General features: G+C 33.6%; 2 protein-coding genes across 2 annotated transcripts; both read right to left on the reverse strand.

Annotated features, from left to right (window-relative positions):
- Positions 1-3,000: 3,000 nt before the first annotated feature.
- Positions 3,001-3,654, reverse strand: LOC137740568 (uncharacterized). The gene is made up of 2 exons (XM_068480411.1): positions 3,474-3,654; positions 3,001-3,245 (listed from the first exon to the last, which is right to left on the reverse strand). Exons 1-2 carry the CDS (start codon positions 3,652-3,654, stop codon positions 3,001-3,003), a joined length of 426 nt encoding a protein of 141 aa, XP_068336512.1.
- Positions 3,655-11,208: 7,554 nt separating this feature from the next.
- LOC137740946 (AP2-like ethylene-responsive transcription factor AIL1) lies at positions 11,209-14,880 on the reverse strand. Its single transcript, XM_068480750.1, has 9 exons — positions 14,424-14,880; positions 13,698-14,319; positions 13,443-13,525; positions 13,282-13,290; positions 13,005-13,093; positions 12,714-12,787; positions 12,541-12,591; positions 12,232-12,308; positions 11,209-11,987 (listed from the first exon to the last, which is right to left on the reverse strand). Exons 1-9 carry the CDS (start codon positions 14,611-14,613, stop codon positions 11,503-11,505), a joined length of 1,680 nt encoding a protein of 559 aa, XP_068336851.1. The 5' UTR covers positions 14,614-14,880; the 3' UTR covers positions 11,209-11,502.
- Positions 14,881-17,049: the final 2,169 nt, after the last annotated feature.

Consider the following 17,049-nt stretch of genomic DNA (forward strand, 5'->3'; position numbering starts at 1 on the left):
CTAAGGTCCTATTTATAGTGCATAGGACTTAGGTTACAATAAGAATCCTAATAGGAAGTAAATACAAATACTAATAAAAAAGGTAATTAACAAAATCTATCCACCAAAGAAACCAACTAAGAAGTCAAAATCCAAATAAGACACGAAAACCAAATAGGTAACACAAACCTAATTTTTTGCTCATCCTAATTTTGAGCCGTAAAACCCAACACAAAGTTTAGAGCAAATCTAGTGTGGTGAATGGCCCAGTGGACAGTGAGCAAATCCAATCTAATTGCCTCCCAAACTTGCTCCAGCCTATGCGGGCAATTGGGTTAAGGGGTAGCCCGTGGGAAAGGGCAGGCGGGAGTCCAAGGTCCGAGTGCCTAAGGGTTTTGTGATGTAAGGCTGACGTTAGCCATGTTATAAAAAAATTTGCGTCAGGCGAATGCATAACATGCGCATGTGAAGGCGAGTCACTGACAAGATTTCAGACGATAGGGCCCGCGGTTTACACTCTAATATGTTACCGTTATTGGGTGCAATGTGGCACCCTTTCAGCCGTTGGATTTTAATGGCTCTTTTTTTTGGACTGTTGGATTTCCAACGGTAAAAATAATTTTCAAAACTCCCCCAACGGCTAAATGATGTGGCACAATCTGAGCAGTTTGATTCTAGATCAATAGTCCACGTTTTTCAACTTTAAAAAATAATAATGATATGTTACCGTTATACCATGTGTCATGATCTAGAGGGTCGGATTTCAAATTTTCTGTAATCCAAAGGTAGAAATTAATTAAGTTAATTAAAATTAAAAAAAATGTTAAAAACTAATAAAAAAATCTGAAAAAAAATTTATAAATTTTTTTTATTTTTTATTTTCTATAAATACCTTATCATTATCTTCCACCTTACACCACACTTTCATATTTTCTGAAATATTTTCAACCACATTCCAATCTTTATCTCAAAGTTTCTATATACTTTTGTTTCCAAAAAAATGGCTAATGATGCAGGTACGAATTGGATGCTTATTGAAGATGTTACGTTATGTTCTAACTGGGTTGAAGTTACTCTTGATCCAATTACGGGTAATGAGATGCAGTTGCGAGAAATGTGGAGCAATATTCATTCCCTTTTTCTTGAGAAAATTGGTGGCAAAAGAACGGAACAATCGCTCTCAAGTCGTTGGAGAATACTTAGCCACTCGTTTACCCATTAGAGAAACGCCTTGGCATAAGTTAGTACTAATATTCGAAGTGGGGAAAATTACGCGGATCAGATAACAATACATTATTTATTTGTTTGTACTATACCCAAATTTACATTATCTACTTTAATTATAATTTTTTCTACTCCCGCATTTTGTAGACACTTCAAGCACAAGCTTGGTATAATGTCAAAAACAAAAACAACATTCAACCGGTGTGAATGTTGGAATATTGTCAAAGATTGTCCCATCAAAGTTGTGCATGTCGGTCCAGAAGTTGTCATGAACAGCACCCCTCTACACTCTACACCAAATCACGACTCGAATGTTCATAAAAGTGACACAGAACAAGTGTCGGAAGCGACCCCTGAACAAGTGTCGTGATCGACCCGTTATCTACTTAGTCCTCAAGGTAAGAAGGTTTCAAAGAGAAAATGGAGTTTTCCAAGAATGATTATGCAAAATATATGGAAAAACTTGCTCGCCAAGGTGAACTGACTTTGGCACGGGGAATTGGCTAAATTTGAGGCTGATAAGACTAGAGATAAGGCAAAAGCTGCAGCTGCTGAGAGATTATTTCTAGCTAATGAGAGATAAAGAGAGCTACTTAGGCAAGAAATGGAAGAGCTTAAAGAAGAAAGAAGGGCTCAACAAGATCGTGACATTATGAAGGAGCATGTAGATACAATGTCTCTGAATCAGAGAAAGCGGACATGTTGCGGATGAGGCGTGCAAGAAAAGAGAGAGAGCAAGTAAAGATGATCCTAGCACCACAAATTGGTTAGGTGATGATTTTCCATTCACAAGGGACTAAGATATTTGTTGTATAATTGGAGCCCATAGTTTTCCAATCACTTTGTGTTGTAATTTCGTATTTATTTATTTTGGTACTTTATGTAATTTTGTATTTATTGAATTGAGTACTTTATGTAATTTAGTATTTAAACTAAGGGTATCTTTATTTAATTTGGTACTTTATTTAAACTAAGAGAATCTTTATTCAAAGAACATAAACACACCAAATAAAATTACACAAACACACCAAATAAAAAAAACACACTAAAGAAACTTCAAAAACACACCAAACAAACTAAGAGCATTCTTCTTCCACCACAAGCTTGTTTTTAAGTTTCTTGAGCATGTTTCAATTCCCACAAGTGCTCTATCAAGTCACTTTGCCTGGCTTTGTGATAGTATGAGGATTGGAGTGAAGTATATTGTTGAATGAGACTTTCATTGTAATGTCCATCCCTTTCTAATGGCTTATGTTGCATAGGTTCTTCGGTGGTGTCATGAGCACAATATATTTGTGTTTTGAAATTGTTTATTGTGTCTAGCTCAAATTCATCAATGGCATCATAATCATACTCATCTTCCACAATCATGTTATGAAGAGCAATACACGTCATCATGACGGATCGAAGCGACTCTAAATCAAATAATCTGGCTGCACCCCTGACAATCGCCTAACGAGCTTGGAGGATACCAAAACAACGCTCCACATTCTTCTTACACCCCTCTTGACAACTTGCGAAGTGTTTTTTCTTTTCACTTTGCGAACGTGGTACTATTTTGACAAACGATGTCCACCTTGAGTAAATGTTTTCTGCTAGGTAGTATGCTCCTTTGTACTTATGTCCAATGACCCAATACATGACTTTTGGTGTTTTTCCTTATAGCACCTCGTTGAACACTAGAGATTGGGTAAGGATATTGAGGTCATTTTGAGCCCATGTACCATTGAAAAAAGCATGCCAAATCCATGTATCAAATGATGCTAACACCTCCAAAATGATACTTTTTGCTCATTTTTAGTCCCCATAAGCTCTTTGCCATGTACTTGGACAGTTTTTCCAAGTCCAATGCATACAGTTGATGCTTCCAATCATGCCAGGAAAAACTCTCATCTCACCCTTCTTCAAAAGCCTTTGCAAGTCAATTGTCATAGGTCTCCGAATGTACTCTTTGGTGTAGATAGATTCGATTGCGGAGCAAAAACTCATCAGGGACTCAAGAATAGTTGATTTCCCCATCCTTACTATCTTATCCACTTGGTCTGCAGATGTTCCATATGCAAACATCCGTAAGGCAGAAGTAATTTTTTACTCAGGTAGAAGACCCATGACACCAAAAGCATCATTCTTTTGCAAAAAGTAAGAATCATGGTTGCAAATAGCAATCATGATTTTGTTGAACAAATGTCGTTGCATTCTAAAACAACGTTTAAAGTACGTATCAGGGAATGCACTGTTACGGACAAAATAATCGTCCAAGAGATCATTACCTCGTTGTTGCCTGCTTCTATCAATGTTTGCGGAACGGTTGGGCTTGGAGATCACAGCCACAGTTTGGATGACTTGACGGGAATGTGAGGCTATTTGGCTTCTTGCATCGTCATCTCTCCTTCTACGCTCTTCATCCTCTTCTTCTTCCATCTCATTTTCTCCCTCCTGGAGATTGAACATTTCTTCCCCTTGCTTAAACAATTCTTTCACTTGCTAATCGATTTCCCACAACATCCTTGAAGAAGACATTGTAAGAAGGAAAGAGAAACTATGAATAAGGATAAAGATTTTGAGAGATTTTGATTTTGGTGTGTGATTTCTTAGGATGGATGGTGGGTTATATGAAGAAAAAAGAAAGGATTTGGTTGCAGATAATACCACGTGGCACGCCATGATTCGTTAAAAATCTTATCAAAATCTAACATCAAAGATTCTAAACAGATTGTAACACGTGGCGCGATGACATTGGTTAAAAATCTTATCAAAAATCTATCACCAAAAATTGTATTTTCAGATAATGACACGTGGTGTAACGAGACCGGTTAAAAATCCTATCCGAAATTACAAATAAAATTATTTTTTTATTATTTTATAAAATAAAAAATACTAATATTTTATTGTCTATTGCCATGACCATTCAGTTTAGGGTTGGAAATCCAAAAGGCAATTACTGTCCATTAAAGGCAGTTACTATTCAGTGAAAGAGATTCAATTGCCAATTGCCATGGGGGGCATTCCTACACTGGAAGCGCTTTTAATATTGAATAGTTTGAAGAATGCTCAATCCTAAAAGTTGTTTATATCATATTAGCAAACATTAATGCAGTGTAATTAAATACAAATCTTGAGAAAAGTTGCCATGTTACTACGTCAAGCCCTTCTTTATTGAATATATTCTTCTAGTTGGGGATTTAGCTCAGTTTTATGTATTTTTGTCTTTTATTTTAATTTATCTTTTTTCCTTTGAAAAACTATGACAATAAGTCCTTGAACTTTTTATTGTATATAATTCTTGTTTGATTTATGCCACTTAATACTGTGGTCTAATGATATTTCTCTTCATTTGTAAGTGAGAGTTCTTAAGTTCAATTCTTGCCAAAGACGAATTTGAACCACATTATTATGGCTCGACGAATTTGAACCACATTATTTTGGCTCGCCCATTATGAGGCTTAGTCCATTCCTCCACCCGCTTAGTGTAGAAAATATCGCTTCTTAAAAAAAATAAAAAAAACTTGTTTGATTCATAGATTTCTCTAAATTCATTTTTAGATATATTGAAAATTTTTGAAAAAACTTGTTTAATAAATTTTTTAAAAATGATATACTGAAAATGATATATTGAAAAAATTATCTCAAACCTTTGAGTTAAAACAAAAAATTTAGGTTTAACCCAGAAACAATTTTTCTCCTCTAATTCTTCTGGGTTAAATTTTTAGTCCGATATTATTAAAAATGAATTTAGGATAATTTTTTTCTTAAAGGAACTTTTTTTTTTTGGGAAAAAATTATGTAGACTACCCTAGTTTAATTTTATGAACATTTTAACCTAAATATATTTAGATTCCGATAAATATTAAAAATTCACTAACCGACACCATGAAACTCGTGGAACGCTATAAAAGAATATGACATACATAAAAGATTTTTTTTTAATTACTTGTTAAATTTAAATGTGGACTGTTAGATTTTTTTCTTACCGTTGGATTTGATCGTATTATATCTTAGTCGTTGGATTCAATGAATTTATAAATATAAAACTAAAAAAAAATACATATATATGGTGGCCTAGCTCTACTAACACATGAGAAATCTTGACCTAAAATTGGCCTCAAAAATGATTTGTGGGTTAAAACTCATATTTGCCTCTAGGGTTGGAGCAAGTTGAGATAAGTTTAGAACCAAAAATTTGATTTTTACTCCAAGGGTTGGAGTAGGTCTGTGAGGGTTAGGGGAGTGGGTTAAACCTCACAATAGGCTAGCAATAATGTGGTTCAAATTTACTTTTATTAATTAGGCCTAGGTCAATGATGAATGTCACAATGGCTTTAAGTGATTATAAACACTTGGAATTTGACTTTTCTATCCATCTTTCCTTATCTTTCTTTATATGTTAACACACTTTATGTCCTACCATCCCTTAACTATTTCCCCTTCACTATCTCTTCTCTCTCTAACACTACAACGAAGTGTTTGAATCTATAGAACAGGAAATATACATTGCAATGCAGTGTCGAAACCACATAAGCTTTTGAATATCAAAGTACAATCACATAACAAGAAATAAACATTGCAACACAGTGTCTAAATCCACATAAACTATTTGAATATCAATGCACAATCACAAAACATGAAATAGGCACTGCGTTGCAGTGCCTGAATCCACATTACAGGAAACAGACATTGCAACGCATTATCGAAATCACATAAACTTTTGAATATCAAAAAGGACAAAAATTTCACGTCTTAAATGAAATGGGCAGACTAGAATCAGTCGTATTCTATGAGATATAATAGTATGGTTGAAAGATGGTTGAAAGATTCAGATATTTCTTTCTACCATATTATCTAGTATTGTTATTGTAGTGTATAAAGTTGTATTGTAATGCGGCCTACAATCTGAACTGAGGATGGGTTTTTGGAGTTAGCTCACCCTTGCGGGATCACGACCCTTTGTCCCGGCCATTGTAGCATGTGTGTTGCCCAGGGCATAAGGGGCTTGATGACTTGATGTCATCCTCACCTTCCTTCGGCTTATCACCAGCAGTCTACTTAGGGTTCTAAACTCAACGGTGGCAACTAAACACAAGGGTTACGCTCGTTGAGGGACTTAACCCAACACCTTACGACACGAGTTAACAATAGCCATGCACCACCTGTGTCCACGTTCCCGAAGGCACCCCTTTCTTTCAAGAGTAATCGCGGCATGTCAAGCCCTGGTAAGGTTCTTTGTTTTACATCGAATTAAACCGCATGTCTCAAAACAAGAAACAAACATTGCAACTTAGTGTCTGAATCCGTGGAAACTATTTGAATATCAATGCACAATCACAGAACATGAGACATACACTGCAACGAAGTGTCTGAATCCACAGAACAAGAAACAGACACTGTAAGCAATGTCTAAATCACAAACTTTTGAATATCAACGTACAATCACAGAACAGGAAACAGACACTGAAACAGTGTCTGAATTCACAAAACTTTTTGAATATCAATGTACAATCGTAGAATAGGAAACAGACACTACGTTGCAGTGTCTGAATCCACAAAACTTAGAATTTGAAATGGAGCACATAACCTAAGAAAAAGAGCACGAGGAGTGGTGATTAGGCTAAACGACATAACCACCATGAATAAACATACACAGAGCCAACAAATATATCTAAACAGACTAAATATGTAATATGCCCAAACCGATTTTAACATCCAAACAAGCTCAAATTCAAAACCAAAAAAGGTGTAATGCGCAAAATTACACCAAATCTCTCAAAAACACAACTTAAATAACCCAAAACATTAGAATTGAAGAACAAGAAGAAAATAGGAAGAAAAAAAAACACTTGATCGTGATTTCTCAAGTGCAAGTGCGAATCGTTCGTTGGAATCAGGGTAAAAGTATGAAATCGTTCGAAGCGGCACAAAGTTGATAAGGCAGGTGTTGTGAGGACAAAAAATGGAGGTTGAAGGTGGTGGGAGGCAGTGGAGGTTGTTGTCTGAGAGCGTTTTATGGCTGCGAGGTGATGGAGGTTGAAGTTGAGAGTGTTTTACGTGGTTTACAATGAGGAATATGAAGATGTTGGGTGTTTTAAATGACAATGGCATGAATTGTAATTTTCATTTCATTGAGGTGTTTTAATGTAGCTTAAAGTCTCATTGATCTATTTATAATTGAAATAAATTTGATTGATATACTGTCAATATCATAACATTTGATTGATTTTATACAAAATCATTCTAAAAAAATTCAAAATACTCTCTAAAATTTAAAAGCACGCGCTAAAGATTTCTGGCTAAACAAACTCCAACTCAATAGTATAAAAATTGACCTCTAAGGGCACTTTTAAAAGTGTTAAGTGTTTTTAAAAAGATTGAAAGTCTTTTTAAAGAAAATGTTTTTGGTTTTTAAATGCATTTGAAGTGCTTTCTGAACAAGCATTAGTTATGTGTTTTTTATACGAAGTACTTCAAGTGTTTTTTTAAGATTCATTTACATTTTTACTAAGAATTGGTTAAAAAATATTTTCACCAAAATTGTTTTTAATCATTTTAAAATCTCTCCTAAACAAGCTCTAAATTTTGGAAAAGAAGCCTTAAAAACTAAGCCAACTTTTTTACAATTAATTCTTCTTGGATTTACACTTAGCAAGGTTTTTTTTTTTTTTTTTAATTTTTAAGTGATATTATTTACACTAAGAAAGTAGAAAAATAGCCTAGCAATAATGTTGAAATTTGCATTTGGCGATAATCAACCCCTCTCACAAATAAAAAAAAATATACTAAACTGTAGTATTAAGTAGTTTTCATTTGCCAAACTTAAATTCAATTTATCATAAAGTCCATAATCTCAAACAATACTCAGAAATCATTTTTCATCTACTTTTTCAAAAAGAGTAAATATCAGGAAAGCTAACTTTTAAAATCAAATATAGATAGTAATATGAATAGATTATTTATAATTAAATTATTTCTCAGTTGTAATTAATATGTTTATTTTTTATTAATAATACTTCGTATAATTTTTTACTTGTCTCAAGAATTAGCCTAACTAGTATTATTCTTTCAAAAATATCTCATTAGAGACGTCCTCCAGTTTAGGCTTTATTCAGGTGTTAAAAATGAAATTTAATTGATCCAAATTAATTGAAGCGAAGTACTTGTTGACCTGTCTTTTGATTTGATTGATGGGTTGGCTGGCTGCATGCCTGCAGAGCCTTCGACCGGACAGATTTTTCAATGTGCAGTATCTCATGTATTTTTTATTTTTTTTAACAGTCGATATTATTTATAAAATAAGAAAATGAGTTTAATTTTATAATACGTTTGTAATAATGTGATTTAAATTTATCTTTAACGAAAATTAAACATAAAATCTCTTACTTACTTGTGAGTAGGAATACCACTAGAATCAAATTACTAGATTGTATTATTATATAAGAAGAATTTTTTAAGTTTTTATATTTGTATAATGACGTACAACGTATGTAATCGTATTCTGATCAGACTTAAAAATCTCTTTTTTTGGCTACGCGTAATGATAGAGATAGTAAATTTATAAATAAATTTAACTAAATAATATATCATCAATAAAAATAAATATATTAATTAATATTTAAATAATAATCTAATCATCAACTTCTACTTATTACAAACTTAAATAAAATCTCTTTCCATTACTCTTCCGCTAGAGATAGAGAGAGGCGCACTGCTGCACAGTCCAGCAGAAAATGCCAAAGGGCACGCAAATTAAGGCACCGCACCTCCTCAGTCTCAGCTCATCAGGAAAAACTGGCTGGATTCTTTTTATTTTCCGCGAGTCAAAGGGACGTGCCCCCACTTCTTTGACTTTTTCTTTCATAATGTACTACGTAACCTGCGTATTTTAGCAAACCGCCATGCACGCACCGCTATTGCTGCCCAAGAAGAAAGAATTCCACTGCATGAGTTTGCCTACGATTTTGAGGCCTAAATTCAATAAAATTAATCTTAGAAACAGCTTTTACAACATTACTTTACTTGTGTTGTGTCCAAATAAAGTTTTTTTCATGACACTACTTGGCAGAACGAAATTCATCACGAATTTTATTTAGTACGTATTTTGAAAAATAAACATCGTTCAAGGTGAAATATTACAATGTTCAACCTAGTACAACTTATGTTACATGAGCTATGAGAAGATTTTTTTTTTTTTCCTTTTAAATATACTTATATTTTGATAAAGTATGTCAAATCTCTTCTCAAAGAATAAAAAATATTTGATGTCATGGCTTTTTACCTTCCCAAGAAAAACTTAAAACTTTTGTCAAGTTGGTCTTCATCTAAAGAGCTTCCATCGTTTTCACAGTTTACTCAACTGAGTACTTCGAATTGTCTACTTCAATCTTCCAAGTGACACAGCATGATACAATAAATTTCTTCTTTTTTCTTTTCCTTCTATTACTTTTCGTTAAAATAAATAGACTAAATTTATAGCAATAGTCTCCTAATTAGAACATTTCTATCCATTGATGAAAGGCAAGGGCAATAAAATTGCCTTTACTTTCCACTCAAAACAGTAATTATTTTTGTGCAAGTCTTTTAGTTTGAAAGGAGAAGGGGTAAGAACAAAAACAATCACTATTTTCAATATATTTTTTATCTTCTAATGTTTTTTTTGTCTTACCCCACATATAATTATCATAGTAGATTTTTGTTTAATTTGCAATTGAGTTACACTTGATAAGAATTCGTAAGCATGGACTTTGTAAGTTTTATGAACATTTTTAATAATTTCTTTTTAATTTTTTGGGTAATTTGTAGAGTTGGATTAATCCTTGCAATTAAAGTTTTCAAATTTTTAGAATTTGAAGCTCCACAAAGTACCACGTGGTGCAGCCCAAAATTTTTAAATTTTTGTAACATTGGAAATCCCACGTTTCCGCTCAACAGATCGAACTAATATCAATTTAATAGAAAAAATAAGATAAATTGGATTTTTTTAGGCATGAAATAAGACAATCTAGTTAATAATAAAAAGAAACTGACGCTCAGTAAGGTCTGCTAGTATTCCTCTTCATTTCAAAATGAGAGATCATAGATTCGAATCTCGTGAATGGCAAATTCGATATCAAATTAGACTGCTTATTGTGTGGCTTAACCAAACTCCCTCTCCTCATAATGTTAAAATATCGATATACTAAAAAAATAATAATAAAAAGAGACCACGCCCTAGTGGCCCATTAGTAAAGAACGAATTACGAGACCTTATTAAAACTAAAAATTCGAGGTCTCGAGTTCAAAACCCTATGTGATTTTTCCTGGCTCTCGAAAAAGATAGATAATCGTAATTTGCCACCAGTTCATTTTTTTGAAGAAAAAATAGTTAATAATAAAAAGATCGTATAAAATTAAAAGAATTTATTTTGAAGGCCGCCCCAAAAAAACTTGATGTGGTTTGGTTTTTATTTTTTCTTAGAATAATGTTACTCTTATCATTTATTTGTACTATCTTTTAATAAAAGATAGAACAAAAGATTGCAAGAATAACACTTACTTATCTTATTTCTGGATGAAATTTTTTCTTTACCCGTTTCTTAATAGAAAAGTTTATGTAGTTGATTAAATGCTCATGGTACAAAATTTAAAGACCCTGGCTCCTATTAATTGAGTTTTCTTCATATAATTATGGGACCATTATTACAATTTAGTAATAAATTTAATCTCCCTATGGTGACACAATTTAGTTACAGTCTTGTAACAATATATATATATATATGTACTATCTATTAATAGTTTGAGGAGTTACCCCTGGTGACAGAAAATGTATTTGGTAGGTAAACCACGAAACTGAAGAATATATATATATATATATATATATATTTATATTCATTCACAAAAATTCGATAATGATTGATGAGTCGATTTCATATTATATATTTGTAAACAATACAATAGTTAAAAACTTGGAAGTATAAAATTACCGAGTACACAAAATAAAAACCCGAAATTCTTAACCAAGTATTTTATTTTCAAGGGACATTTATGGTCAGCTGGCTAGATTCTATAGTCAGATCTCAGAACAATATGCATCGTTTCTGCTCTGACATCAAATTTAACTCACCACTAATTTCGGTTAATTTGTTCTAAACAATATCGGTTACAGTTAATCAGATGTAGCACCAAAACATGAACCCAGATTAACTTCCATGTCACATTTCTGCTCTTCATTTCTACCATCTAACTTAGCTAGCTACCTTAATTTCCACCACAAATTAACCAATTCCTAGAGACTAATTTGTGTTCCTTACTTATGCTAATTAAACACGATAATTAGTCATTCCACAGTGCAAACATTGGAACCTGTTGAACCAAACCAAGATTTCCAAGCCTGCTGTGATCAGTCCCACCATTATTTCCTGCTGAGAAATAAGCATGAGAATAATCACCTCCTCCAATGCCAAACTCATGACTTTTAGGGCTTGAAGCACCCAATGGTGCGTTTGTGTTCGAATGATCCTCTGCTGCATTGTTCCACATCATGTCAGCCAAGTCATCAGAAGGTTCAACACCACTTGTGATGGCCAAAAGGGGATGTGGAGAAGTAGACGAAGCGCATGAATTGAAGTCCTCGATCGCTGCGGCCGGAGGAGCTGAGTCTTTTGGTGAACGTTTGGCGAGGTCACTGGCAATGAGGGTGGAGCTTGAGCAAATCCTCTTCACATCGTACCTACTCATGTCAAAGTTGGTCACAGCACTTATGCCCCTAAACTTGATTGCTGCAATGTCATAAGCCTCAGCTGCTTCTTCTTGTGTGCCTAAATCAATCGACACCAAGAACATCATCATAATCATTCAAAATGTCGTATATAAATTCGATTCATTGACAAAATTATATCATGTTGCGCTGTATTCTATAAACACAAAAAAATTTACCGTTAGATTCTCGTTCCAACACTCAAATTTAATGGTAAAAAATTTCACATATAAGATAAGGAAACAACGTACTGGAGAGTCCTCAAAATGTATTAGGGATTTTTAATTTATGTGAAATCAACTTACTAAATGTTCCTAGGTACAAGTCTTTGTTTCCAGCAACTCTGCCAATCCTAGCTTGCCACCTTCCATGCTGATGGTGTCTGTCAGGACAAAGAAAATAATTTGGTTTTGACAGATTGAGGGAAAAAAAAAAGGATAGGAAGTTGGATGGGGTTGGAATTTAATAATGTACTAAAATTTAGAAATGTTTGATATCATATGGACATTTTTAATAATGTTTGCCTATTATTGACTATGATAATTGAAAAGGCTGCAAAAATAAATTGCAGTAAATAATGGCAACTCTATTATTAAAGTTGCTTTGTGCCATACCTTGTCACACCTCTGTACACAGAAGCTCCTCTTGAAAACCCACTGCTTTTCCTAATACCATCAAAAGATGCCATTCAGACCAACAAAAATTTCAAACTAAAATAAAAACATAAAAGATGCTACAAATTCGAAAAAGAAAATCATGGTCCAGAAAGTAGTAAAAGGGTATATACCTTCTCAAATTGGCTACAAATTCTTGCCTTGTCATGTTCTTCATCTCTTCTAGCTCTTTTTCATAAGTACTTAGCTAATCAGCAGAAAGAGACAGGAAGAAAGTTACAGAAGAAAACAAATAATAGTTTTGATAATTTGTTGGTGAATTGTTTTAAGTTTTTAGGATATTTGTGTTTATTCAACAACTAACGGGTCGAAATCTCTCCCTCTCCTTTCACTAACTTAGTTTACAACGACAGCTTATAATAAATAAAAACCAAATCTTAAGAGTGGTAGAAACCAAAACTTACCGGGAAGTTTATATGAGTAGTTGAACCCCAATACTTGAGTGCAGCTAAATCATAAGCCCTAGCAGCTCTCTCCTCCTTATCATAACCGCCTGATGATCGTTTTGCAGACGGGAAACGAATAATACGACAGTTTTTTTTAAATTTTGCACAACTTACAATGCATATCTTTATATTATATCTTTTAATGTAATCGATTAATAAAAGTTACGTCCAAAAACTTCATAAAGAATATACATGCAAATTGGTATCAGAGGCTCAGAGCTAAAGATTCACATACCCAGATAAACTGCAGTTGCAATAGTGTGAAGAAAGACCAACCCCATAACAAAATGCATGGAAAAAAATACCAGACCGTTAGTATATTCCTCTAACAAACAAAAGTACCCCAAAAAAATTTATAAAAAGAAAACCAAATATTTTTAATAACAATTTTCTCACCTTGCCTTCCTTTCCTTGTTTGCCCTTCTTTTCTGCAACTATTATCCCATAGATGGGCCTCATATCTCCCAGTCCACCTATGCCTAAAACAGATAAATTTAAGAACAAAAAAGTTATTAAAGAAAGGAAGATATTTTCATAGTAGCATTTTTTCTGTACTCGAGCTTCCGAGTTCAATTTCCGGCCACCCACCATCGCTTGTATCGACAAAGAAAATCTAAGAAAAGGAAAAGAAAGTAAATAGTTGGTATGTACCTGGTGACACCCCGGTACTGAGAAGTGCGCTGACCAAAAGTGTCGAGAGATTTTCTAGGAACTGGTTCTCTAGCAGGAGATTTCCCAACAGCCCTTTTCTTGTTATCCACTATTTGGATTTGTTGATGAGAAATTACACCCATATTATTATTATTATTATTATTATTATTATTACCATTTTGCAAGCTTGGACACATAGTGAGTGAGAGAGCTGACTGATGATCACCACCACATAATGATTTCTCATCGCAAAAGGGCAGCGTTTGGCCCAACCAAGATTTGTACATGCCATTACTAGGGACAAGGCTTTGTGCTGGGTTCAGGGTATTGCAGTAATGGGTGTAGGGTTGATTATTGATAAAGTGATCTCTGCTGGGTTCGATTTCTCCGTTGCTGGGTGTGGTGGTGGTGAAGTTGGGGGATTCATTGACGTTGATTTGGGAGATGGGGGAGTCTTGGTTTTGGTCTTGCTGGGTGTGGAAGTTGTAGGCTTTGGTTTCATCAGTTGGAGGAGGAGAGCTGGAGTAGCAGCTGCCCAAGAAATCTTCAAGCTTTGGACCCTCTTCGTTTGGGTCTGCAGCTGTCTCACTTGTTGCACCCATTTGGTTCTCATATCTCCAATCTTCCAAAAATTATACAAATCATATGAAAATACTAAAAAAAAAAAAGAATACACAGAAAACCCAGAAAATAATTATAAAAAAGCTTCTACTTTACATGCAATACCTTCAGAGCCATTGGAGCGGCTGAAAGGGTCAGCAGAAACACAGAGAGAACCATCAGAGCGCAAGGGCATGATGGTCATTTCAGAAGAGAAGCCTCCACCTCCTACATGTTCTTGTTCATCTTCCCTCCCACCAAATCCTTCATGGATCCTCAAGTGTGGAGCCAGAGAGAATCCCAACCAATTACTCATAACTAACTCCACTCAAAAAACACCAAATCTCTCTCTCCACCACTAAAATAGTTGGGCTTTTGGGAAGTTTATGAGCTTTCAAAAAGGTCGGACTTGTGGCAGTGTTATGGGGAACAAAGGGGAGAAAGGAGTTTGCTAGCTAGGATATGAAAGTATGTTTTTTTTATTTTTTTCCCGAAGATTTACTTCTTCAGAGTCATGATGGATTAGAAGGGCTCATTCGTCCTTGTGGGGGGAGGGTGTTCCTCTCTATGGGGCTTTAGAGACGTGTAGACCTAAAAACCCGATTTGTGAGAAACTACAGAAGTCCCATTCGTCTTTATATTCTTACCACTGTTTCTGTTTTTGTATTGAAATCCTTGGACTCTGTGCCTCTCCCCTCTTTCATTTCTTTGTCATATTCCTGCAGTGGTGGTCATGACATGTGACCGAAAATTTTATCTTCAATAAAAATGAAAAAGTTTATCAATATTTAAGTAGTAAATTAATCATTAATTTGTATGTTTTTTGACTTACAAAATTTAACTTATAAATTGAATCTTTCTAATATTATCCTATTATTTTTTATCCAACAAGCTCAAAATCAAATTTACAAATACTTTTTTTTTTTTTGTCAAAATCTACAAATACTTTGAACAGTTTAAACAACATTAATTTTTAGTGCGATTGTCATATTGTTACATTATATCATCAAATAGATATAGTTGACCTACAATATAACTTTAATAAGTAAATACATGTATAATAATATGAGTAAATTAAATAACATGTGACAATGTAACATACGCATAAAAATTTCTAACTAGATGAAGCACAAGCAATTTTGGAATATTTTATGGTGAAGGATATCCTTGTTAACTTTTACAAGGCTTAGAATAAAGAAAAATTAATGAAAAGAATTTTAAAATTTTGAGTTTTAACAAAAAATCATGCTATAATTTTATTTAATAATAAGGACGAGAGAAAGAAAAAAAACCTAACGAAAGGCACGTGCAAAGAGCACCCAATGTCACATCTTGGGCTCGACTCCACTGTAGCACGATATTGTCCGTTTTAGGCCCCAACCACGCCTTCACGGTTTTGTTTCTGGGAACTCACGAGCAACTTCCCAGTGGATCACCCATCATAGGATTGCTCACCCAAACTCACTTAACTTCAAAGTTCCGATGGAACTTGAAGCCAGTAAGCTCCCAAAAGGCCTCGTGCTAGGTAAAGATGAGAATATACATATAAAGCTTACAGGATCCACTCCCCTAGGCGATGTGGAATGTAACACCCAACCAATCATTTAGTTGCATAACCATTTGACATAATCCAAGCATATTTTATTCCTCTAAAATTAAAATTTCAAATTGAAGTGGGTTCCGTTCGATTTAAAACCACATCTAAGGGGTATGGTTGGAAAAGAGTCGGTTAATTGTGGGTGTTGACATTGATCTCTATCATATATATATTTTTATTTTATTTTTTGTATCTTTTTGCCATGCATGACTTTAACGGCGTGGATGTTGATCTCTATCATGTTTTTTTTTTAATCTTTTCGTTGCATTTTGGTGAAAGAACTTGAAAATCTTGGATGAGCATCTACCATTAAGTTTCATAAACAATGTAGTATCTTAAGTTTCATAAACAACGTCGTACTTTTAAGTTTCATAAACAATGTAGTAGTTTCATAAACGGTGTCGTACTGTTAAGTTTCATAAACAATGTAGTACCATTAAATTTCATAAACAGTGTAGTATATTTCATAAACAGTGTAGTAAGTTTCATCAATAGTGTAGTACTATTAAGTTTTATAAACAGTATAGTAAGTTTCATAAACAGTTTATGTAAGATGCACGCAGATCCGCGTGTCAGATTTTTTTTAATATTAAAATTATGTCTTTTTCATTGAATTTTAAGTTTTTATGTCTTCTTTTTTTTTTCATTAAAATTTAAGAGTTTTCCATTAAAATTTAAATCTTTTTCATTAAATAAAATTATAGCATGTTTTTTTTTATTAAAATAAACTTGTCCAAATCATTTTCACGAAAGTTTCCTTAGAATAGTCGTCCTCTCTTAATGAGAAACCCAAGCGATAGAGAATTTTTTGTTTTTCCTCTTTGTATTTTGGTCAGAGCAAATATTTTTTTGTTTTGAAGTATATGTTTCATTCCGAGGCTCTTTGTTTTCTAAGTTAATGAACATTTATTTGTCACGTAGAAATTGCTTTATGCATGGCTTGCAACCTTTCATCCATCGTTCAAATGGAACAATCTATTCTATTATATATAAAGAGAATGGAAAAGGTGAATATTGATTTGATGTCACCATGCTTCGACAAAAATATTTGGACAAAAATACCTTTAAAACAAAAATCTTCAAAGGCAGTCCAAAATAATACATCAAATAAAGTATGGGCATTTTCATCATTTTAATAGTATTTCTTTAATAATT

The sequence above is a fragment of the Pyrus communis genome, chromosome 7, assembly GCF_963583255.1.
Source record: "Pyrus communis chromosome 7, drPyrComm1.1, whole genome shotgun sequence".
Classification (NCBI taxonomy): Eukaryota; Viridiplantae; Streptophyta; class Magnoliopsida; order Rosales; family Rosaceae; genus Pyrus; species Pyrus communis.

Bases quoted from the DNA above. Each gene is read 5' to 3' on its own strand.
- LOC137740568 (XM_068480411.1), bottom strand. From the start codon at position 3,654: ATGTTCAATCTCCAGGAGGGAGAAAATGAGATGGAAGAAGAAGAGGAT. The intron at 3,246-3,473 runs GTAATGATCTCT...GAACATCTGCAG, and splicing joins TAGAAGCAGGCAACAACGAG to ACCAAGTGGATAAGATAGTA.
- LOC137740946 (XM_068480750.1), bottom strand. From the start codon at position 14,613: ATGAGTAATTGGTTGGGATTCTCTCTGGCTCCACACTTGAGGATCCAT. The intron at 12,592-12,713 runs GTATATACCCTT...TGATGGTATTAG, and splicing joins TTTGTAGCCAATTTGAGAAG to GAAAAGCAGTGGGTTTTCAA. The intron at 12,309-12,540 runs GTATGGCACAAA...TTGTCCTGACAG, and splicing joins GTGTACAGAGGTGTGACAAG to ACACCATCAGCATGGAAGGT.